Genomic DNA, 24,964 nt, shown 5'->3' with positions numbered 1-24,964 from the left:
ATATATATATATATATATATATATATATATATATATATATACGCATAGCTGCATATATATATATAAACATGGATTTTTTTTTGATATGTATATATAATTGTAATTACCGCTTAGACATCGCTTTCGAGCTATTGACCATGAATTTCTCAAATAAAACGATTGTATTAGATCTTCTATTCTCAGTTTGAAATTTTATTTATGATAGGAAATCAATATAAGTAGCTGGCTGGTGTTTCATCTAAACTGTGAGCTGGAGGTAAGTCGAGATCTACTGTTGGTGGCGGCAAATAAGATCGAGGTATTACTGACGGCATTCCACTTCCTGGAAAATGCAATAGTGTTTTACTGCGTTTCAAATTTAATATTTAATTAGCTACTTTCAGACATAAGAAACTTTGTATCGTACATTACCCTTTTTGAATGCAGAGAGGTTTTGAATATTTCATATATTGATAAACCTGTTATTGACATAATCCTCTGTTCGTTTTCCAATGCTTCCTGATCCTTCATTTTTTTTCTTCGATGCGATATTCCATAACGGACTAGTGCCATCAAACATATACTGATCAATAAAATTGTCATTATGATAGCTGCAAAATGTAAGAACTTGAGAATTAGATTTTACATTCCTTCTCGAACCTATGTGATCTAAGTAAGGAAGTCTTAATTCGAAATAGGGGTCTAGAACTAAAGAAATAGATTGATTTAGTCGTATTTCCTATAACAGATTCCTAAATAAGCTTCGAAAATACAAACCTAAAATAATCCAACCAACGAGTGACAGCGCATTGCCAGTTAGTGGGAGAGGTGTGTCGTTGGCGGGGCAATAATCCACAGCTCGTAACGGGGTACCAACTGGAGGACAACTGTTGACATTGTCAATACAAGCAGCAACGCATCCTGGCTTATCGATGTCAATGTCAACGTTTTCCTGGAGATAAGTCCGAAACCACTCCAGAGCTGAATTACACAACCATGGATTGCCACACACGTACATGATACGTCTTTCATTCGGATCCGGTAAAAATGAATTTGTAAATGTATTATCCGGTAACGTTTGAAGCTGATTGGAACTAAAATTAATTACTCTGATGGATGAAAAAGCGTCTTGGTTATTATCCTCACAAGTTAAATTAAATATTTCAGAAAGATCGTACACCATTCGAACTTTAAATAGTACCTGATCCAGATGTGGAATTCCAAGCAATTTTTTGAATTGGATAGTTTTTAAAATTTCAGAATGTCTATACGGTCGTAAATGAAAAATTCGGAAGATATAGAAAACAAAAACCTGATGTCAAGATGATTCATTTGTGGAAGATTTGCAAAAGCCAATGGTTCACAAGTATCAATGCGATTGCCACCTAGATTCACTGAATACAGTTGATGCAAACCTTCAAAGTAATCGGAACGTATCCTGAAAAAGGAAGCAAACCTGAGATTGGAATTTTTTAGCAACATTATACAACACTGAATTGAATGTTGGAAATTCACCTAGAAGCTAAAATAGAGTGAAATAGAAAATGAATATTTCAGCCACATGTGAGTGATATAATGCATGCAACATCTTATCAATATTATTGTTGCTGAGGAAAGATTAGTTTAAGGATGAATATGTAAACATTTATTTCTTTTTATCCCATCTTTCAAAGGATTTGATACTTCACTTTTATCAATTTATGCAAAAACTAGAAAGTTCTAACTCACACAGAAAGGCGATTTTTATTCAAAATAATTGCTTGAATATTTGGCGTTCTCTGGAAAACACCACGTTCAATTGTATCAACAGCTGCATCGGACATTTCCAAACGTATCAACTTGGGTATATACTTGCAATAAACTTGCGTAAGTTTTATGTTATGAATATAAAATCTGGTAATGAATAATTTTTAAGTCACCAAATAATTTAATTTAATGAAGAATGATGTACTCTGAGTAACCATAGCTCATTTCGAATTTCATTATGATATATGGTTTATGTTTCCAAGTCTGGAAAAATTATTTTTAGTTACAGCAAAAGATATAACGCTAGACATAAAAATAATCACGCAAAAAGTGGGATGACAAAGGTCAGTAGAAAAGAATTTAAATTACGAGAAAATGCAAACTGAATGCAAAATGAATGAAACAAATACAGATATTATTTTAATCTCATTAAATGATAGTTGTTCATTAAATGTCACGACCGGATAATTATGAAAGTAATGAACCAGGTGAAACAGGGAAAGGCACAAGTATAATTTGAAAGAAGGGAGGGAATAAAGATATAAATAATATATAAAAACAATAACTGACGGAATATAATCGGAACGGAAAGTTAAAGTAAAGTAAACTGGGTGTAATTAACACTCTAAGTCATAAATGACAAAATAATTAACTGTCGACTTTAGTTTTGAAATCAGTTGTAATTACCTGAAAAGCGTTTGATGGTATCACGGCAATTGGGGTTTCACCAATACCTAAGGTCAACAGATGCGGGACGAATGTGAACATTTCAGGTTGCCAGGAAGGGAATTTGTTACCCGTAAGATATAAATGCTGCAGATTAGGAATTCCTTGAAATGCTTGAGGAATGATTTGCGAAATGCCGTTGAATTCAAGTGAAAGTGAATTGAGATTTGGAAAATCTAAAGCACCAACAGGGACTTCACTGATTTGGTTCAATCCCAAATTCAGATTAATTAGTGTATGTCGTTGATTGATTAATGAAGCAGATGGGATAACATTTAATGCGTTTGTTTCCAGGCTTAGCTGTTGTAAAGAACGTAATGGTTTAAAGATAAGTGAATCATCAAAGGTTTGATCCGTAAGTCGATTTCCAGCTAGTTCCAATTTTTGCAGTATATCTCGTGATTCATAGTTTATGAATGAATTGGACTGCAGATGACTAATGCGATTTCGATTCAGGGACAATTTCTTGAGATTAGTCAAGCGTGGGACACCAGCTATGGGTATTGCACCTAGCTGATTATCAGAAAGGTCTAAGTCAACTAATTTATCAAGACTTGCTCCAACAAATGCATTATCATCTATTTGATTCAGATTACACCGGTTTAGCACCAATCGTGAAATAGCAAAATCTTGAAATATATAGGCCGGAAGACTTGGAATGACGGTGTTCGTTATATGAAGAACAGCTATCTGAAATTATCGATTGAATTATTTCAACTTGACCAAAATATTGAAGTCAAAGAAATATCAATTTTTTCTCCTAAAAGAAAGCAATCTTTTTTGATTGATAGAACGAAATGTTGGGGTTCAAATTTCTGATGAGACTAATAAGTTTTCTCAGGATTTCAGGATTTCAAAATAATTTTCGGGAATGTACACGGTTGATCAAAATAGATAACTAAGTAACGGTTAGCTATTTTCAATCTCATTCAAGAAATGAACTGGAGAGTTTTGTCATCACAAAACTGTAAATACATGATTTAAATAGTGTGAACAAACAATAACATACTGTAACACTCCGTGCTTCCGATATGGCAGTCAATATATCGGATAAAGTGGATGCATTTTCACAAATAATGGCAACTGGTTCGTGAAAAGATGGTGCACAACGGCAAGGTGATTGCACTGGTGGACATTGAGTTAGCGAAAATGTTGGAAAAATATTTAAAAAGTAAAAAATCATAAGGAGTGGTAGTCGATAGGAATAGTAATGAAGATAGGAGGCATACATGTCGTTATAGCTATTGTAATATTAATAATAGTAATAGCAAAGTGAGAATGAACTTTAATTATATGCAGAAACAATAATAGGTGACGAATCGATCTTCAGGAAAAGGAAATCAGCAATCTGATGATAAATAAATAATGGTCCGTACAATTTATCTATCAATCGAATCCACCTAAATGTAAAAAGCAAGCAAAATGAATGGTAAGCAAAGCTGTCCCTAACACTCCTCTCCACTCACCCTGGATGCGATGTATAATATCGTTGTAACGTTGACAATGTGGACAAACACGAACGATAGGGAGATAGAACTTGCCAGTAGTACAATTTCAACTACCTCCTCCAAACACTCTACTCCACTTTACTTCCCAGCTCTTTTCCTTACTCCACCTGAAAAACCTTCAAGATGTAGCATATATATATATACTTAGAACAGCTAAAAAGTAAGCAAGTAATTTAACTGAACACGCATAGCCATGCATCCAATGCTTATCTTACTTATATCACCTGCACCAATTTTGATGAAAGAATCAACAATACCGCCTCTTAGCTGCTTTCTTTGTTATTCATTTGCATTACAATGCGAATAATTTCATGGAAATTAATTTACGATAATTATAAGATCCGGAAATTGGTTACTTGTTTATAATATCATGGAGAAGTGACAACTACGTTGTCATTCATTATGAAGTTAAAAACTTTGCAATGAATCTATCCACAATTCTCGAAGTTATTGTTCCTTTAAGGTTCCCGATTGTTTTTCTCAGTAGAAGAGAATAACATGATGATATTTTGGTCAAAAGTTTCAGGCTTATTTACCAAAACCTCATTTTCATGTAAATTTTTTTTTTTTACAGCTATTTCATCTTGGTCTTTTTGTTTGTTTTCTGTCAAATCAGCAACTGAACTCCCACAATGCCTGTGTTTCTATGTTTTCGAATAGTATGAATGAACGAAAATAGGAAATGAATCAGAACATTAACGCTGTTACGGTAAAAGAAAATTGCAATAAAAACATTTCCATAAGAACTTTCGATTCCCTACCATATCTCATCCAGATAGTTCATCTTCCAGACTTCTTCTTGAAACAGAATAGTTCTTTTCATAAACTTTTAGCAACCAATATGATCAACACTGTTCTTAATCCAATATACTACCAATTCGCATTATAGATGAAATGACCATACTGACCACACTGACTCGCTGAAAGCTAATCAAGAATATCAGTTGCAAATTGCACAGCTGACAAATTCATAAGCACCCACTTCTGTAATCGGAACGAACACTGGTGCAATACCTTCCCGGACTTTCAGCATAGGGAGTTTTGGATGTTTAAAATTGGATCGCCAAGTACAAGGTGAATATTCGCTCTATTTCTGAATTTATCGGTAGGTTGGGTTTGTTCAGGATGAGACTGCGATGCTTTATCGGATGAAGGAACTTTGTGCATATAAATCTTTATCAGGTAGCCAAAGAAATCCCACGTGGATACCTCATATTTGTCCAGTCAAATATTTGTGAACTCTTAATTTAAAATAAAAGTGAAGACTCAACATAACTAAATCGCAATTTTTAGCATCCTTCCTGATGGATCCAATGAATTATCTTTCGGATGTTTACCAATAATATTTGGAAAAAAGTTTTTTTCTTTTTAAAGAAAACCATGAAAGAAAACTGAAAAGCAACAGAACTAACACCGTTTTAAAGCAATACCAGTTGAGATGATAACAAATTTACATGCAATCAGTGTGATGAATGAACTACGCCCAGTAAAATCATTACTGCATAGGGCGCAAAATAGCGATTTTACTTGGGGCAGAATAACATCTGAAGAAATATGCGATGAAATTTGAAATTAATATTAATAATCGACAGAAGTTCAACGATGTCTTATCTTTACATCACTTCCAAAAAACGAAATTGGAAAGGAGCGAGGTGATCATCAAACAGTCGGGAACAATCGAATGGAAAAAAGTACCAGAGTTTCGCGATTTCTAAAAAATTGAAAGAAACAATGCAAAAACTAATAGCAGTTCAAAAACATAAAGATGGTTAAAAATCACTCCAACCCTAACATGGAAGAAGAACCTTAAAGAGTATAGGAAATTAGCTGCAGAATAAAGGAAGTCTTGTTGCAAACCAGAATAGTATATTCTGCATATAAACAACAGAGAGGCTAATCATGGCTCGAAATGTCTCGATTACTCCGTTTCCTTGTCCAAATTCTTTCAGAGTTGCTCACGAAATACTTCTAATGTTGACTAATACAAATTGCAAAACTCAAAATTCAGTAGAGCGTGGAGCACATAGTGTTCTTGAACTAATTAAAAGAAATTAAACACTGTTCGTTGAAAATCAACTAAGATTGAAAACAAAAACTGAAAAACGTAAGATAGTAAATTGGTTATAAAAGCATATGTCCAAAAAATACATGACAATGGTCTCTTTAACAAGAAAGGGATTTGGGTGGAACGTTACTTAATGCATAACAAAAGCGTAATATTCCTATTTGCGTAATATATTCATACTTGCATCACCAGATCGACAAATTTCAATAGCATTTAAGTGTCTCAGTTGAGCAGAATTGCGGAGTGCACAACAGTAAAATATCATATATTATAGGGGATAAAACATTGTTTAATACATATTTACATTATTCGTCGGATTATAAGCATAAGTCAGTTTTTAGAAAAAGCAACTCACTTGCACTGAAAACAATGCAAACATTTTGGAGGAAATCCAGAAGCGTTGCATTCAACAAAAAACTTATTTTACGCAATCAACCATCCATTAGAGGTTGATTGCGTATCCATTTTTATCCACTGTTCAGCTTTTTTTGAATTATATTATTTGAGAATAAAAGTCAGTGAAAATGAACAAGAATAGCCCAGTGATCACTTGGAAAGCAAAGTGAGGTGCGGATTCTGTTCTGACCTTCAAGCGAAAAATCCACTCCCGAGAAGACACCAGCACTAGAACAGCAAAGAGTGTATAATTCAATACATAATCGTTTTGAATAAAAAGCGTATTTTTCAGAATTGTCAGGCCTAACTACGGAATAATATATTAGGAATTCCTAATGTTTAATGTGCTGGTACAAATCAATTACTTATATGATTGCTTATAAAAATTCAGGGTAGCGTGCTAGCCAATACTGACAAATACTTCAGCTCTAAGTAAGAATCCCACAGTTTAACTGTATGCAAAATGAGGTTTATTGTATAATTTGTCAAACGGTATTTAATGCCACTAACGAAAAAACATGGAACAATCATCTTCGACGATAGCTGAAAATCTCAACACACCTTTTGTAGATAATGCGATCAAAACGGCATCGGGCTTTTCCAGCAGCTTTATTGTCATTCAACAAAGTATCCCAAGTAAACTTGAATTTTGGTTTCGACCCCGCAGCAACCCATGCATCTTTGAATCCAGGAGGAAGTTCGCCAATCTATATTTTAGAAGAAATGAATGAAGAAGAATGCTAAAGAATTTAGTTGATCCACTAAAAAATAAAAAAGAACTAAACATGAAGTAGGGAAATTCTTTCATTTCTTCATATTTGATATCTCAAAATGATGCGAAGCCGGAAGTATGCCACAACTATCAGAACATATGGTATAGATCCTCTCAAAATCAGAAACAATGTGCATTCGGACAAAGATGAGATTCCTTACTTCGCTATCGCGAGCATTGAGATCACCTCCAAAAACGATAATAGTTTTGCCATCATCCCATTCAGTCAGTTGTTCAAAACACTCCTGGATTTGGGTGAGTCTTACATCAGAATGCTCCTTCATACTTTCTAAATGCGTATTCAGTAGCATCATTTTGTGCCCATGTGCCGAAGTCTGAAGAAAAACAATACATTATGACCTTAAGAACACAAGCTATTAAACATTAACGGAACTATCGAGAATACTAAACACTGTTACTCATTTTTACCACATCCATATGCCATAGAATAAAAGAAAAGGTTCATCTATATTATTAGCATCAGGTATAGCGGGAGTAGAAAATATGAGCTAAAAAAAGATCCAGTTAAGTCAAGCAAGAAATTTATAAGCATTCTTTACTTCCAAACAGAAAGTATAAATTCAAAGCTCTACCGACCTCCACAAGCTGCATTGATCGTCCCATTCCTGAACATCCATACGGGATGGCTTTATGCGAGATCAACTCGATGAATGGTTTCAGGAGGACAACCGTAAAATATGGCAAGTTTGGAGTTGCAACCAGGATACTATACTCCCCACCCAAATTCTTTCTGATTTGCGGAACCAAATCGGGGGTCATTTCTTGTAGGAAAACTACATCAGCAGAAATCCTTAATTTCGAGGACGTTGAACAACGAGAATTACAACATGCATGCATACTTATAACTTATTTAATGAACGAGGATAATGTTCCTTGATTGTACAGAGAGATGAAAACATCAGGATCATTCATATAGTGTATCTTTTCGGTAGTGACACGATTGAAAACTAGCAAAAACTTGTCATGATTGTGCATAGATCTTCTAAATATATCCACAATGATTCACCATTTAATCGATTATTAATTTATCCATTTTAGCCTACAAAAACATATCAGATATGCTTCAGTTTATCTAAAGCTTCCCAGAAAACATCCCAATGTAGTTTAACATTACCGCGTGTCCCACATTATGATGAGATGGTCCGAATAAACTCCACATCAAGAATAGGAATACAATCACTAAGAAAAACGCAAATACCACAAACTTCGAAATTATGTAGCAAACTGCAGTAAAACGAATAGTAAGATTGCTTTCATCAAGACCATCGATGTTCCACGACATAACAGTAAGAGAGAAATCCTTATCTGGTTCATTTTCAACAAGGTGAGATGATGCTTTCGTTGAATTAGTCCTTTCCTTGGTTTCCGGCGCATACGAGAAGAAACGATCCAGTGCAGGCTGAATAAGAAAGTGAATGCTTCGTCAATAAAAGAAATAGGTGAACAAGATGAAGCTAATGGTAAAATCCCAAGATTCAGTGCACATGAACACTATCAGGAAAGAGAAATTTGAAAATATGGTTCGTGTGGCGGCCATAATATCATACATCCTTTCCCGTCCCTGAAATGACGACAAATACTTGCCTGCAACTGCCAATTAAAATCTTGCAAAAAGAAGTGCGCACAAGCTTCATCCGTTTTGGTGAATTGAACAAACTTTTTCAAGGCCTCCTCACATTCTGCATTTGATGGTTCTACCTCCTGCAAAGAAAGAACTATCGCAAATCACGAAAAACTATTATTCAATACAAACTGGAAAAAGTACACTGAGAATGGTGAGATGGATGATTACCGATGGGTGGTAACTATACAGATCGCAAATCGTTCTTGATGGTAGCGCGATAGAACGACAGACATACCTGCACAACATACTTCTCCAAAGGGGCTTAGACAACACTTTAAATCCACCTAGGTTTGTTGACCAGTTGAACTGTTCAACTTCAGGAGGTTAGCACGTGTAGCTACATTTAGCCTTGCACTCTCGGCTTGCGTAATTTATAAGAATATGTCTAAGGCGACACTCTATCATTGGTTAAATTTCATGATGATGATGTCAATTTCATATGATCAATTTCACATGATGACGAAGTGAGAGGTCAGACTTTGGAAAATACTCTGACCATATTCTATCTAAAGCGGAAAATGTAATCTCTAGATAGTTCAGACAAGTCAACAAGGATAAACTTACAGAACTGCAATTCTCCGAATGCTCCTTCGATTCATCTTTTTGTGGACTCTCTGACAAACCAGTAGTATCCATTTCCAATTATGAAGTGTATGTTACAGTTAAGTGGTTAAAAAATTACGACGCAATACCTAAAGTTAATTATAAAGTCCGAAAATGGAGTTTTGATGGACGTCATTTCTCAGACTTTTGATAAACATTAAATTACCGCCTTCTTTAGAGTTGAATTTAAATCCACAGAGGAACTGGACAATAATCAATGGAGAAGTTGAGAGAAACGAAAGAAATGTTATTAATGTTACCAATTTAACGTTAGAGATTGGAAAATGGATGTCGTAAGTTTTATCTATTTATTCTTTCTCCAATTTTTAAACTTCTGATAAACATTAAATTCCCGCCTTCTTTAGAGTTGAATTTAAACCCGCAGAACACAGAGGAACTGAGAAATGAGCAATGGGGAAGAAGTTCGAAGAAAGGAGAGGAAAAGGAAGACAAGACCCGCGGAGAACATACTAAAACTTCTCCCAAGAAATCCTTCTATAACAACTCATTTCTAACCCGAAATTGTACTAACACATAAATGCCAGCTGAGAAGAAAACGAGGAAATAATAATAATGAAAAGTCTGGTGGTGAGGGATTTAGTTTTTGGCTTTTTAATCACCAACCTAGAGCTATACCAATTCGAACCCACTTGTTTTTATGATTCCGGGATGAGCGGTATTTCCGGCGAAGTGTCAAGGATTGGTGACTCATGGAATCAGGGTTTGCTAGAATAGCGTTTGAATCTGAGAAAGCTGGTATGATCCATAAGTAAGGAAATAAATTAATCATGTTTCAATAAGATGGATTGATAAAATAATCAAAATGTTGCAGAGGAAGTTCAGCTACAGCATAAACTTAACTTTTTTTGGAGATGGAGATAACTTGAAATATTTTTTTAAGGAAATAGAAATATTCCTTCAAAATCCACAATTTTCCAGTTTAAATTTTTTATTAGTTCTTGAATTTTCTATTTGCATTATTTATATTCGTCAAATTTTCTCCCAGTAACTTCATGAGCAAAATGCACATAGGCAAGAGTTCTTAGCTTAATTTCTTGTACCGTTGTTCACTTAATTTGTGAGTTTCTGAAATTTTTGTAATTCCTTTGGAATTGAAGTTCCAGTTTTTCTTTTTTGTTTACGTTCCCGAAATTTATTTTTCTCTGATAAATAAAAACTGCTGTTCTTCTGCTGCTTTTCAGATTTATCGAATTATGTCCTGCTGTGAGAAGAAGAGTTGTCTTATTCTTTCGAGATTTGACTGCGATTATACGCCAATGTATTGGTACGGGCATTTTTCGTAGATTTCATGAAGTTACAGCAGTTAGCATCTCGAATCCATCTCGCCTGCGCCAGATTCCTTACTTTGAATAGAGCAACATCTCTTTATCTTTGGGAATTGATTCTGCTTGTGCATTTGTAATCTAATTAAATTCTTCGTTTTTTTATAGGTTGCAAGTGTTAAAATTCAGTATAGGTGAATTTTACTAGATTGTATCAACCTATCGTAATTTATAGTGAAGAAAATATCTGGAAATTATGTAAGAAAGTATCAGTATCACTGGAAGAACTGAACTGCTGCAGTGCTGTATTCATTTCCAACAAAAATGGAATGGTAATGAACGGCTCAATTATTTGTATCGTAGATTTTTGCATTTGTATTTTATCACAGTTTGGGACACATTTTTTTTTAAAAACTATGGGCTTTAATTCTTCACTTCAACTTTTCGTAGAAATGTTCTATGCATCATTTTAGGTTCCCTTGTGGAAGCAACGTGCTGCAGCAGCGGGAGGACGAGACTATGTGATATGGGTCAGGATGTTTTGGAGCATACTCATAATTTTTAAATATTCTACTATTCTACTATTGTGGGATTTTTCTGCACACTAGAGTGTTACAGGATTATCATGTAATCTTGTTATACTCAAAGTCGGGTTCAGTGTTGGTCTATGACTTCGACACAACGTTGACTTTTCCTTGTGATGCTCAAACGTACTGGATCGAAACATTTCGTCCTGAACTGAATTTGGATGCGAATTATCACAGGTACGCTTAATTTCTTGTCACAGATGAGCCTTCGCGCTATTGTGCACCAAATAAAAGGTTGAGAGTACAGGTTGTGATATTTAATAATGGGGAATGCATGTGACAATTCTAGAAACTAACTTGAAAATACGGGAAAGGGAAGCTTTATAAGAAGGATACCTTTTCCTTGCAAACTTTTATTGTTTTTCAGATGTTTTCGAGTTATTAGTGGCTTACATTACCTAGAGCACTTCTCTTCTGATCGAAGTCATATGTTGGAAACCAGTGGAAATCACAAAGCACCACCACCTTCTTGGCCTCCTATATATAACCCAGGTATCCTTGATAGCCGCTGTTTAACCGAAATCGAGATGGTTTATGGTATAAATTTTATTGTCTGTTGGCTATGTTTCAGATATCGGCAATAACCTTCGTAACTTTATATCTATGGACTTCCACTTGTTGAAAGATATCAGTAAAGTATATGATGAAAATTCATTTTGTAAACTCATCAATGAACGGTTAAGAAGTGAATACTGAATTTATTTATGTGTGCTTATTATGTATGTATACATCTATTTGCTTCATTAATTTCATCTTTATCGACTTTGTCTTCGCAAGCAGTGATACTTTGCGCCTAGAATGTATTTCTAACATGATTTGATTTCTTTCACTGAAATTATTTCAACGGAAAAAGACGAATATCAAAGCTATGTATAAAAATTAAAACATCTTTATCACGATCGTGTGATTGGTGATTTTTCTTAGCATTCTTTTTCTTTTTTTTTTTTGAATAATTCGAGACCACTGCTCAGTTTTTTTCTTCAAAATCGCTGCGCAAATTTCTTCATGTCCATTTCGGTCTTCATATGATGAACTCTTCGTTGGAGTTTATGGAGTTGCAAGTTGTTGGTGTTTCAATAAATTATTATAAATTGTTGAATTTGAAAAAAAACTTGGGAAAACCTCATATTTTGTAATGCTTCCGTAAATTATCTTCACATAGGATTTTTAAAGAAATTAATTCACTGCAGTCAAATCCAAGGAGTTATCTGGCTGTGCAAAAAATTGCTTATTTCTGATGTCGTCGAAACCTCAAACCGATTTTATTCAGGAAATAAATTGGTAGCAATGCGACTGCCGAACTTAAATTTTGAAGTGGCGACCTCGTTTTGTTATTCGTTTCATATAAGAAGGTTAGGAAATCTTCAAAATTGATCTTTAAAAGGGATTTTGCTATTTTTGCTTACCCGATGATTATCAATTTGTACACTCAGTGGAAGTCAAGTATTTTCAGATTTGAATTGAAACGTGCTTTTACAACTTCATCACCAGCAAAAAATATTAAGCAGTTCTGCGTCGACCTTACAAAAAGAAATCTTATTTCCACCTCACATCCATCTAATTTATCCAGCGATGATTTCAAAGTAGTATCAACTCTTCCCGATGTTGTTTACGCGGGTAAAGTAACGTTCTGTGAGTAACTGTTTTGTAATGCAGTTCCCTTTGTTTAGCATAAGGAAACTTTGATTTGAATGTGAAGCTAAAATTATTCTTGTTTATGTTCTTTTTTTCTTTTACAGTGGTGAGTTGTTTCATCATTTCTGATCCTACTGGAGAGAGCCTCCGTATTGGTCATATACGAGTAATAATGTTTTATCATTTCAGGATTTGATCCTACCGCAGAGAGCCTTCACATTGGTCATTTACTAGTAATAACGAACTTATTTCGAGCAACTTTGCACGGATGTCATGCAATTGCCCTGATCGGTGGAGCCACTGCTTATGTTGGGGATCCAAGTGGTCATGTTACAGGTGTCGTAATTATTGTAGCCATAGATTTCAGGTACGACTGTCTGCCAAAAACCATTAGTTGGCGATTGTTTGCCTCTGCTTTTTCATTCAAAAATAATTCATATTGTATGAAAAAGTTTCAGATCGGATCATTGTCTCGGGTAATGAAATCGATCAGTACGCTGGAAAAATCAATTTGCAACTAATGAAGTTATTTAATAATTTCAAAGAAGGTAACGTACAACCGAACAAGCATCTCTCGATCGTCAATAATGCTGATTGGCACCTTAAGGCAAGAAATTTTACCGAAATAGCATAATACAGCTTATGTTTTTTTTATGTTGGTAACGATGCTTGCTTCATTTCGAGGTGTAGAATGCGGGATCTCGGAGAATATGTATCATTGTTTGGAACTAAAACTTTTGCAAAATCACTGATGTTATTCCTACGCGATTCAATACTAAATTGGGTTTCAATTCGTTTACGCGCAGTGATTCTAGCTCATTTTTACAGCTAACATAACAAAGATTTACTTTACATCACAGCATTTTTCAGATGAGCTCTATTCAATTTCTGGAAGTTTGTCGGGATTTTCGACTGGGTGATATGCTAAGATTAGGAATGGTCAAATCCCGGATGCGTGATGGGTCAGGCCTTTCTTGCAGTGAATTTTTATATCAGATATTTCAGTCATATGATTGGTATCGCCTTTCGCGTGACTATAACTGTCACTTTCAAGTAAGAGAGAACATCTGCAAGAATTTATTATTTAATAATAATTTCATCTTGCAAACTTGAAAATTTGTTTGGATGAGGTGAATCTTGTAAATGGATGGATTATATAAACAGACGTACTTTTGGTATGTTTTCTGCGAAAAATTATGCATCGCATATGATATTTGGTTGTTAATTATTGTAGATAGGTGGAAATGACCAACTCGGTCACTTTGATGCAGGCTATGATTATATAAAAAAGAAAACTGGGAAGCTATCAGCCAGCATTTGTTTACCTTTACTTACTGATGCTCAAGGAAAAAAACTCAGCAAAACTTCTAAGGAAGGTAGTAACATATGGCTAGATGAACGGAAAACATCGCCTTTCACTTTCTACCAGTACTTTCGTCAGAAACCAGACTCAGATATAGTCCCCTTGCTAAGGCAAGTTTATTTCATTGTTTCCATCGCTAACGGCAGTATAACTGTTTGAGGTTTCAAATTCTCCCTTCTCCTTCATATTTTAATGGGTGTCCAGACTTCAAAGCATTGAAACTTCCTTTTTGTATATAACAAGTAGTCTGCAGTGGAGGAAACTCATGGGATAAAAATTAAAGCACTCAATTTATTTTCAGAAATCAATGAATTCGGCTGTTTGCCAGCAAAACCTATTAACTTTTGTTGTTTTATAGGTACTTTTCCTTACGAAATGTCGAAGAAATCGAAGAAATTGAACGGGAACACCATGCAAATTTAGGGAAATGGGTCGCACAAGAGAAACTAGCGGAAGAGTTGACAAAGTTTGTACATGGAAGTAATGGGTTGAAAATGGCGAAACAATGCTCGAAAATACTTTTTCATGGTAGTTTTCTTTATTGTCATGTAAGCATTAGCTTATGACGTCATTTGCTGCGGATAAAAGTGGTTTCAGGTTCCCTTTCTGAATTGCGGAAGATGCCGACTTCACTTATAGAAGAGCAGTTCGGTAGTGCATCAGTGCAGCAGCTTTTTCGATCCGGTTTTTCAACGATGGGGGAGTTAGCCGACAGAGTGCATAATGGTGAAGGATCTAGTATAAATAAGATGAAAGCGGGAGCTCTGAAGTTAAACGGAACACGATTCACGGATCCTGATGAATTGGTCGATTTCGATAAAATTTGTTTGGATGGCAAAAATATCACACTTGTTTGTTGGGGCAAACGGAAGTATCATTTAGTTAGGTGGATTGACTGATTAAGGCTTATAAATTATTTTGTATAATTTACTTGGTTATTGCTATAATTATTAAACATTGGAAATGACAAGAGTTTGTGTGTCACAGTACTTTACTCTAGCGGATAATATCAGAGCTAGCTTGCATGAGACGGATATTCATCTCTAAAACAGACACCTCATCTATGGTACGTGACCATGCTTGAACTTCTTGCGGATCAGATTCTACACGCGCAGCCTATCCAATTGGTAATGTTTTGTCAAATTTTTGGTGGTCGTACCACGTTGTTGAGAATGTGTATTGGAGCATATAACAAAAAAAATCTCCAGAAAAAATTCTTCAGGGACATTTTCGCAAAAACTCGATTGATCCGTGAAAATGTTCAATGATAGTACACATCGTCTCCTTATCGCTGCGTTCGTGCTTATTTTTATCCCTTCACAGAAAACTTTTTGACTGATTTCCAGTTCTTATTAGTCGGCCTGTGTTAATTCATTCCTTTGTGAAAGTAATAACTCTGATCAACCTAAGAAACAGCAATTTTTACGGTGATATGAAGCTTTCCACTTACTATCGTTACTGGAGTCCAAGATCTTAATCATATCTTCAATGTTCATGCTGTATCAAATTATTACGAAGTTAGTGCATCTCGACAAATATATATAGATATTTAGAATGCGAAGTCCCCTATATTTGCGAAGCGAATAAAAGGGGTGGGGAGAGAGTGTTTTTTCCCTGACATTTTCAAAAACTTCACCAAAGGAAACGGGACACCTCATTTTATTCCTTCCTAACTTATCTTCCACGCTAACCCAGGGATACCTCACTTGAACGATGAAACTCGAAATTCCCGCTTCACGTTCCGCGCCGTCATATGTGGACTTGTCCGAACCGTACAGCCGTCTGAACCTTGCAACTTGTCCGAATTTTACAGAGTTATATGTTTTCTAATTCGAATGATAAAGGAGCGGGAAATCACGGCGTTCCTGCATAAGGTTAAAGTTTGTGGGATGATCGGTTCAACTTTTCTAGGTGCTTTAAGGGTTATGATGATATACGTCTGTACACACCTGTCACTGATGAATACTAACTGATAAGATACTGTCAGTAAATAATTATTTGGAGTACGGGTGTTTTATTTCACACCTCATTACATTGTTGCATATACTTCAGGGTTACATCCATAACAACTGGTGGAGTGTATTTGTAAAATAAAATGGAACCCATCTGTAATTAATAATGAACCACTGGTATAACAGTCTGTTAAAAACTTAGTTGTTACAACAGGTAATTTATATGGTAAAATAATTTTTACGAAAATGGTCGAAGACATAGCGAAAAGTGAGGTAACAGCAATGCTGCATTATATGCCAGAGATTATTTGGCATGATAGGGATTCCTTGCTTTCTGTGGACTTCCAAGCACAACACAATGGTAAAGTCGATTTTTATAAGGTAAGAGTTATTTAATTTGCCTTATTTGATCTCTTTACGTCTCAGTTCATTGTAGCTAGCATCCAATTTTTTTCGGCCTATGGTACTATAAAATATGTAAACGTAGCTGTGCATTGCGTTTATCAAGAGAGGCTGTCATATACCAACAGTTTTTTTCCTTTATATATTCAGTAAACTTCGATGGGTTGGATTTTATAAATTAAACTAACAATGTTTTCTCTGTCTACGAGTTCTTTAGCACTATTTCAAGTGATTTTAACTCAGAATAGAAGACCATTTGTATTAACATTGTCTTTTTATACTTATTGTGTTTATAGTTGGTAACGTGTAGCTTACGAAGAGAAGTGCGAATTTGGAAAATGGATTTTCGGATGCTACCATTTGGAACTGAAGATCTTGGAGTGTATTTCATTGCGAATTTAGTTGGTCATCGTACAACTGTCAATGTTGCACGCTTTTCACCAAATGGTATTTCTTTATCATGAGTTTAGCGACATTGAAAATTCCGACTCTGTCTTGGTCAGTAACTTTTGCAAAATTGAAGGGCAACTTCTTGTGAGTGGAGATTGCGATGGTTGTATAATCATTTGGAAAATCGATATAGACGGTCAAAAACCGATTTTGCCTCGAGATGATGACTTCCCTTCAAATGTTGAAAATTGGGTGAGATACAAAACTCCATTAAGGTAAGATAACCTGGATAAAATATTGAAAACTGTTGACAGCACGAAATTTGTGTTATATCTTGTTTTGCTTAATGGAAACATTTCCCCTTATAATTCACTTTCGTAGAAAAGAAGTCCGATTAGCTGCATCTTGCTTTACGGTTCCGTAATGACATTTTGTTAGATTTCAAATTGTTCATGTTTTTGGTACTGCGGCAATGAATCCGATTTAGCCATGATAGCGATATTTGTTCTTTGTGTTGGAGTCCGGATAGCAAGCGTTTTGCCATTGTATCCAACGACGAATCTTTTGCAATGTATGAAGCAGATACAGGTGATATTCAGTCAACTGTTGTTTTGCTCCAAGAAACTGATTGATTTTTGTATCAACGGATTTTTCAAAGAATGAACAAGAGCAACCAAATTTGCAAACAAAAGTTGTAGCAATAGACTTGTAAAACAGGTAGACGCTTATGGCACATGAGGTCATACCGACGTTTCCCAAATGGTGTTGCGTGGGATCCACGTGGAAAGTATATCGCTACGATGTCCACTGATCGAAAACTGGACATTTTGTGTGGGAAGAAAGGAACTCGTTTGATATGCATTCAAAATGTTCGCTTACCGAAGACGATTTTACGAAAGTCAAATTTGACAGCTGGTGTAAGTTTTAATTTGATGAATTATTTCAGAAAATAGAGGTAATCACTTTATATCCATGAATGATTACTGATTGAGCGGAATTTCGTTCCTAAAAAAGAACTTCCTCTTAGGATTACAAGTTATTTCACGATGACCAGTTGATGTCCTTCTCTAGAATTCCAGATTTCTCACCTGATGGTGAATTGCTGATTGCACCAAGTATGTTTAAAAAATTTTCTTTTGTATTGCATATTGAATCAGGGATTGTCTATTCCATATCCTAAATAAATGTAAGGAAAGGAATGAGGGAGAGAAGTGAAATTTCTTTCAATTCAAGTTTTTTGTATTTTTCACGCATTTTCCGGTCTCAAATCGTCATATCTATAAAATTCTGAATAAACCGTAAGATTTCTGCTACGATATTATGCCTGCTTATGTTATTTAGGTGGTGTTTTGGAGACCGGTTCTTCGAATATTTTCGGGACTTATATTTTTCGTCGTAGTGAGTTTCCGAAGTAGGTTTTACGAGCGAAAAGTTTTTTTTCAAATAATTGCTAAAGCAACCATGAAGGTCTACTTAGTGTCAACGACGATTTGAATTATATCTTTTATTGTTTTTCAAATATATTTGATATTTCGCATTACCACACTACATTTCGTATTCCAAGGTGCTGGAAGGTTTCATTGTCATCGGGAAAAAATAAGGCAACTATCAGGTGGTTTACCAGTGGAAAATCGGATCATTAAAAGTCGAATCAAACACTAAAAATTTTCTGATTTCATTTTCACTTAAAACTTTATGCCTACATTTATAGAGGTCGTCCAGCTGCATTTATTCCTTCCTCAAAAGCTACTTTTCGTGTTTCTTGCTGCCCTGTTTTGTTCAAACTTCATAAAAGAGTTGCCGGCAATCCTTTAAAGTAAGTTATTTGATGAAGTTACAACCCATTAGTAAAAAAAAATGTTTTATGTATTTGTTCCAATCCATATTAATTTGTCTGAAAAGCTAATGAAAATTTTTTTTGGAGACTCTTTATTCTAAGCAGTGCTAAGGATCCTATTTAGACTTCCATATCGCATTGTTTGGGCTGCATTAACGAAGAATACTGTGTATATTTTCGATAGCCAGCTCTGCAGATGTGTCGCTTGTGCTACTAATCTTCAGTACGATACTCTAACAGATATGACATGGAGTCCTGATGGACGGGTTTTGATGATTTGTTCTTTGGAGGGTTATATTAGTTTCATCAGGCACGTCGTTTTTTTCCAGCTATATGTCACTTACATACCAACATAAAGTAATCTCTGTATTTCCTCAATTTAACTGTAGTAAGTGCGTCTATTGTTTTCAGTTTAAGCATTAAATTAATGATCAGTTTAGACCTTTATAAGACTTTTCAGTTTAATAAAATGTTGGGGTCTTTTATTTTCTTATTATTGTTTCTGCACTTCCTTTTCATGTATGCTTGTTCGAATACTTTATTCAGATTTGGCGAAATAGCACTAGGTGAAAAATACACCGGGAAAATGCCTCGACCTCCACCATCGCCGATTTTCGAACGAGACAGGAAAGGACGTAAGTACGGTAAGTAATTCCGTAAGTTTTCAGTTTTCCAGTCAGATAATCCAAATTGATTGATCAAGAGCTTCAAGTATTGTTGCCGTTATATTATGATGGCTTTTACAAGGCACTGGGAGTTTTTGTACTTTGTAGTGAACACATTCAAAAAAAATTCAGGAAATTCTTTGATTGAACTGGATGAAAAACGAAAAAGAGAGAGCTCACCACCTAATTCACTTCTCAAATTTTTTAAAAGAATTGCCTCGTCTCAAACAGGAAAAGAAGGCGATCAAAAGATGACGTAAGTTTGTATTTATTTTTAAATTATTGATTATAGCTACCTTCAGTCATAACGGTTAGAAAGATGATATTATTAATTGACAAATATGAACTCTTACAACTATTCGAGTACTTTGGTTTCGTATACAGTTGGCATATTGTGTTTCATTATAACAATAACCAGAAGCAAAGCATTCAGTGGCATATCAACGCTAGACAGTAAAAGAAATGAAGATGCGGCGACTTTTAGCTGTAATGTTAGAACAGTTGTGAAGCGTCCTGGGAAATTTGACAACAGTAAAATGGAATCTGAAGTTGAAGTTGGGAACAAAAAACGGGCAAAATTAGTCACGTTACCATTGTAATTTGATGAATATTGCATGTACTATTATTTTGTTCATCTTCCCTTGACAATACGTAAAATAATTACCATGCTTGTCGTGAATTTATTTTTCAAGGTGTGAATCGTATGTTTATATGTGGCTTAGATTATTCGTTAATTACGTTCTTGCCCTGTTTTATCCAGTGTCCACACTCTGTTCAGTAAATCTTTACCTTTATCCAGCAAACTTTTGTTGTTTTTTGTTATGTTTTATAAGGTTTCATTTTGTTTTTACTTTGGATGACTTTCTTGTCATTTTGTTTTTTGTGCTCTTCGTTCCATTTCCATGTCAACATTCGAAGCTTATTTTAAATGATTTTCAAAAATTTTTCTTTCAACAGTTTTAAAGTTTCCAGTGAAATCTGTTTGATAGTCCAATGAATCCTTGATTTACTTTCCGTTTAGCAATCCAGTGGATTTTTTGATATTTTCTGGAATAATACATTTGTAATTTGAATAAACTAGAACCACTGCCAGTTTCCTTTTGAATTTGTAAAATTACTTTAACTGATACCACCATTTATTTCCTCCTTAGTAGCGGCCATTTCCAGTAGGAGATGATAGAAGAATACCACTGTCGTTTGGTTCTCTGGAACAAACTACCTCTACCAGAAAGGGCAAGAATGCCTCTCTTGAATGCCGAAATACAGAATGTATTGGATTCAGTGATTTACTTTCAGTTCTACCCTTATATATATATATATATATATATATGTATAGTCTGGACTGATTGGATAGAGGCAACTAATTTTTTGAACATGTCATTCATTAAACTGAAGTCATGCTTTAGATCTTGGCTTGATTCATTTTCTTCACAAATAGTTCCAGAAATTATTTTACAATATTCTGCAATTTTTGAAGTTTAGCTGCAAATTTTTTTTAAAAGAAAAACACAGGAATGATAAGAATGAAGCGTGAGGAAATGCATAGTGCATAACTTCTTTGCTGAAAGTTTCTCAGAAATCAAAAGTAACATCTAGTTTCATATTGGCTTAATTAAGAGACAAATGCCACCAGTTGTTGACAAATTAAACACAATAATGGTTAATACTAAATTTACATTTTGTGAAGAGATTCCAAACCAGACGCCACGCAATTTATTGTTTTGGTAGTACCTAGAAATAAATGTAATCGGATTAATGGTTTATCAAATTTTCGTTTTTTTTTTGTTTTTCCACTTGTTGATACCACTCTGGTCATAACCCTGGAGAGTACTGAAATTATTTCGTTATTTAGTATTATTTAACTTGCACTGCCAATGTCCGAAATTATTCTAGTCCATGTGCTGGTAGTTGATAGTGATTTGTGTACTCTCAGCTATTGATTTCCAATAAAAAAAGAAAAAAAAAACATTTCGAAAGATGGGAATAAACGGTTTAAAAAAAAATTTTTTTCGATTTAACAATTACAGGGAAAAAAGCGGAAATATGAAGGAGAAGGAAATATTACCAATTTTTTATTGGTTCTGCTCGCTTATAATACGGCTTAGGGAGGGAAATACTTCCCGAACCATTTGTGTCATGCCATATGCAATGACAATCATTCGTAGTTCATTGTCTGTTTGTGGCACCCATTCTAGTCTAAATATCTTGTTTTTCCCATTAGTTCCTCTCAAAAAGTAGAAAAAGTTAAAATTTAAAATCGATTGCATTGTTACAAATGAGTAATTTGCAAGAATGATTATTGGAATCGAAATCAATGTTCAACCATTCCGTGCTAGAACGTAGTACAACTATAGACCGGACAGACAGGAAAGATCTTCCTATTGCTAGCTGTCACATCATTCCTTTCAATTCATTTGAGGGCAGTAATATTGACAATTTTAATTATGTATTCACCAGGATATCCTCGATTATATCAGATTGTACTCATTTGTACATGAAAATTCCCGACATCGGAATCAAATGTATTCGCCTGCTGTCACCAGTTGTGGTACTAGAACTAGCAGACATTTTCATTAAAACATTATTACTTTCTTTTTAATTGAAAAAAATTCAATTTACCGTAATGAACCTTCATCGAAAAATGTACAATTAGGCCGAATAAATGCGTAAATTTTGCCTTCTTTTATGAATTGCCATTTGGTCTGTGTAAAGAAGCAAGGACCACATAATGTAAAGAAATTGGAAATTGAGTTTGATACGAGTTTAATTTGGCAACGATCATATCGATCAACACATGATGAGATTTGGACAATATCTGAGCACGGTAATTCCAAAAATTCGAATATTCGCATGCCTCAAATTCATTCTTTCGTCATTATTTTACTAGAATTCAGTTCTACCGTATTTCTGGCAAGAATGGATCATTAGAGGATTAGGAAAGACCTAGTGATCAACCAATAGAGAGTGAATACTTTGAGTTTATTTTGAATTCATTAAGCAAATGAAAGTCCAAATTCCTCTTTCAAAAACTACCAGTCTAGTATAAACTTGCGATCAAAGTGTACGATTTACGTGATATTGGTTGCCTGATTTTGGCTATCACAGTTCCACGTTCTTCAGGATCGCAATCGTCGAATGTGATCGAAAAAATCCTACTGGTACCATTAGAAAGAATCATTTCCTCAGGATGTAAACTAATACTGAGCACACGAACATTATTTTCATCCGTTATTTCAAAATCAATCGGACTGAAGTTTACATTGTTTTGGATAACATACCCCTCGATAGCTGCGTGATACTATAATAAATGTGTCAAGAGAACATGATTTAAATTCAGGTAACGCTTAAAATTTATTTTAATAGTTTTAAGTTTTAGAATCTCTTTTTTGTAAAGTGACCAAAGTGACCACAACAAACCCTGAATTTGTAAATGCAGAAGAAGTAATTCACCTGTGCAATATTTACTAATCGTATATTAAGTACTTCATAATTCTGAAGCAATGGTAAAGGATCCAGTTTTGTCAGTTGTGGTGCCAATGTAGCCGAAAAACGTCTGGCTGTTCGTGAAAGTTGCGCTGTTAAGGATTGTCTTCTCGAATTGACCATGCTAGTACAACTGCTTTTATGGGATCGATTGTTACCCGATTCCATATCTAAAGTATAAGCATTGCTAAGGTAGATGGTATTCGATGCAAATTTGAAGTAGAAGACGACGTTTCAAAAGTATGAAGTGATAAGATAGTAACCAAAAATTCAGATGATAAGTAAAAAAGTGATTATAGCAATACTGGCGCGAATGAATGGACAATGAATACTAGGAAAGGACAAAATGAATAGACAATGGATACTGATAATGTAATGAAGAGATCATAGAAGAAGAATGGTCTTAGTTCTTGATTTCCTTTTGAAAAACTTAACTAATCATATCGGATTCCCTTGGAGGTGTAAATTTTGTGTAAAATTTTTGAGCTAATTTCGACCACTGTTTGAGAGAATGTATTTTTTTTTTGCCGGATATGGGAAATTGTTGACGATATTTCTAATTATAAAACTTTTAACATCAATCGGATTTCATGGTTTAGTTAAGTGATATCAATTAAATCTTGTCGTTTAACTAAATGGTATTTTATTGGAATTCATTAATTATCATCAATTGGAAGTTAAAACTGAAATTATTTTGAAAGATTATACAGGATTAAATGTTCCATGAAGTAGAACATGAAATTCAAGAACAATTTAAGTTTTTGTGAAAAAATTTCAGCCTTCGAAAGTATGCAGGAGTAAAAGAAAAAAAATTAACGGATGAACATTTTTCGAAATTTTTTCAAATAACAAAATTAGTTGTTAAAGATTTTATTATAGTTATATTAAGCAAGATAAAAGCAAAATAGAAAAATTTTCGAAATTGTGGTATGTTAGTACAAGGAATGGCCTCAACTAGGCCTTCCCAGGAATGATACTTACTATTCACAGTCATGTTTTCGACAACCCAAATTTAACAGTTACTCATAAACTATGTAACTTTCAAAATTTCATCAAACTGCTGCTTAGCAGTTCTAATTTTTCGATGCAACGATCATCGAAATGAATAATAGGCCGACTTAATGAACATGCTTAGACAATGACTAATTGCAAGAGCACAGCTAAGTTTGAAGATGCATGCTTAAATGCAAATCGCAGCAATACATGCTATGGACAAATGCGCAATGTGGAAAGATCAAGCGCACGAGAGCCCATTCGATTATCAGTAAATTTGTTGTGGAGATTAGAGAAACTGACAATCAACGGGTAATAGAAAATTACAGAAATTAGAACAAAGCAGAGTTGATAAAACATTATATGTGAAATAAGCAAAAAGATGAAATCGATGGCATTGTAGTCCCGAGAAAGGGCGGAGGAGAAGACAAAAAGAAGTTCTGGAAACAAAAAAAAAAAGATTCTTATTGGTAAAGCAAAAAGTGTATGATCATGAAAATAACTGTGTAAAGCTTTCTTCATCCCTCCTACGATCCGTTTTTTATTTTCTTAACACAATTCTACACGACAATCCTTCTTTGACAAAAAAAAATTTCTACACTGCTTTTTACAGTATCATCATAAAGGAAATGAAGTTCGGAATTTCAGGCTGACAGTCGAATTATCCTCCCTCCCGGATGCAACATGACATCACTTCTTTCCTGAAATGAAAATTTGCTTGCATAAAATCTCCTATCCAACCATTATTTCATCATAAATGATTTAACTAAAGCTTTAAATAAACCAATATATGTGTGTATATGTGTGTATGTATGTATGTATGTGTATGTGCGTGTGTGTGTGTGTGTGTGTGTGTGTGTGCACTTCAAAGTTGACAAATGACAAAGGTAACTTTTGTTTTGCTTCCATTACTCTAACCGCTAGTAGCATATCT

At 34.6% G+C, this 24,964-nt stretch overlaps 6 protein-coding genes across 6 annotated transcripts; 2 read left to right on the top strand and 4 right to left on the bottom strand.

Moving 5' to 3' along the window:
* Positions 1-209: 209 nt before the first annotated feature.
* Positions 210-3,634, bottom strand: LOAG_04235 (leucine Rich Repeat family protein; the record flags this gene model as incomplete). Its single annotated transcript, XM_003139772.2, has 7 exons — positions 210-322; positions 459-590; positions 757-1,073; positions 1,292-1,417; positions 1,708-1,829; positions 2,413-3,141; positions 3,461-3,634. The coding sequence occupies 7 exons, from the start codon at positions 3,632-3,634 to the stop codon at positions 210-212; spliced, it is 1,713 nt and encodes a 570-aa protein (XP_003139820.2).
* Positions 3,635-5,344: 1,710 nt separating this feature from the next.
* On the bottom strand, positions 5,345-9,534 carry LOAG_04234 (endonuclease/Exonuclease/phosphatase). The gene is made up of 7 exons (XM_020446546.1): positions 9,402-9,534; positions 8,798-8,914; positions 8,419-8,612; positions 7,790-8,003; positions 7,354-7,527; positions 6,982-7,127; positions 5,345-6,648 (listed from the first exon to the last, which is right to left on the bottom strand). The coding sequence occupies exons 1-7, from the start codon at positions 9,471-9,473 to the stop codon at positions 6,540-6,542; spliced, it is 1,026 nt and encodes a 341-aa protein (XP_020303131.1). The 5' UTR covers positions 9,474-9,534; the 3' UTR covers positions 5,345-6,539.
* Positions 9,535-10,654: 1,120 nt separating this feature from the next.
* On the top strand, positions 10,655-15,207 carry LOAG_04233 (tyrosyl-tRNA synthetase; the record flags this gene model as incomplete). Its single annotated transcript, XM_020446545.1, has 14 exons — positions 10,655-10,725; positions 10,959-11,055; positions 11,197-11,253; positions 11,342-11,487; positions 11,678-11,802; positions 11,882-11,995; positions 12,581-12,662; positions 12,764-12,927; positions 13,135-13,281; positions 13,404-13,552; positions 13,816-13,998; positions 14,180-14,418; positions 14,667-14,836; positions 14,906-15,207. 14 exons carry the CDS (start codon positions 10,655-10,657, stop codon positions 15,205-15,207), a joined length of 2,046 nt encoding a protein of 681 aa, XP_020303130.1.
* Positions 15,208-16,472: 1,265 nt separating this feature from the next.
* On the top strand, positions 16,473-20,153 carry LOAG_04232 (chromatin assembly factor 1 subunit B; the record flags this gene model as incomplete). The annotated part of the gene is made up of 12 exons (XM_003139769.2): positions 16,473-16,641; positions 16,959-17,109; positions 17,186-17,327; positions 17,540-17,640; positions 17,770-17,969; positions 18,080-18,167; positions 18,394-18,463; positions 18,764-18,868; positions 19,014-19,199; positions 19,436-19,533; positions 19,687-19,810; positions 19,988-20,153. The coding sequence occupies exons 1-12, from the start codon at positions 16,507-16,509 to the stop codon at positions 20,151-20,153; spliced, it is 1,566 nt and encodes a 521-aa protein (XP_003139817.1). The 5' UTR covers positions 16,473-16,506.
* Positions 20,154-21,617: 1,464 nt separating this feature from the next.
* Positions 21,618-22,453, bottom strand: LOAG_04231 (hypothetical protein). Its single transcript, XM_003139768.1, has 2 exons — positions 22,174-22,453; positions 21,618-21,750 (listed from the first exon to the last, which is right to left on the bottom strand). Exons 1-2 carry the CDS (start codon positions 22,404-22,406, stop codon positions 21,627-21,629), a joined length of 357 nt encoding a protein of 118 aa, XP_003139816.1. The 5' UTR covers positions 22,407-22,453; the 3' UTR covers positions 21,618-21,626.
* A 138-nt stretch (positions 22,454-22,591) lies between these two features.
* Positions 22,592-23,205, bottom strand: LOAG_04230 (hypothetical protein; the record flags this gene model as incomplete). Its single annotated transcript, XM_003139767.2, has 2 exons — positions 22,592-22,852; positions 23,005-23,205. The coding sequence occupies 2 exons, from the start codon at positions 23,203-23,205 to the stop codon at positions 22,592-22,594; spliced, it is 462 nt and encodes a 153-aa protein (XP_003139815.2).
* Positions 23,206-24,964: the final 1,759 nt, after the last annotated feature.

The sequence above is a fragment of the Loa loa genome, assembly GCF_000183805.2.
Source record: "Loa loa unplaced genomic scaffold supercont3.37, whole genome shotgun sequence".
Lineage (NCBI taxonomy): Eukaryota > Metazoa > Nematoda > Chromadorea > Rhabditida > Onchocercidae > Loa > Loa loa.
The sequence above is the reverse complement of the archived record's forward strand: the minus strand, read 5'-3'. Positions and strand labels throughout refer to the sequence as shown.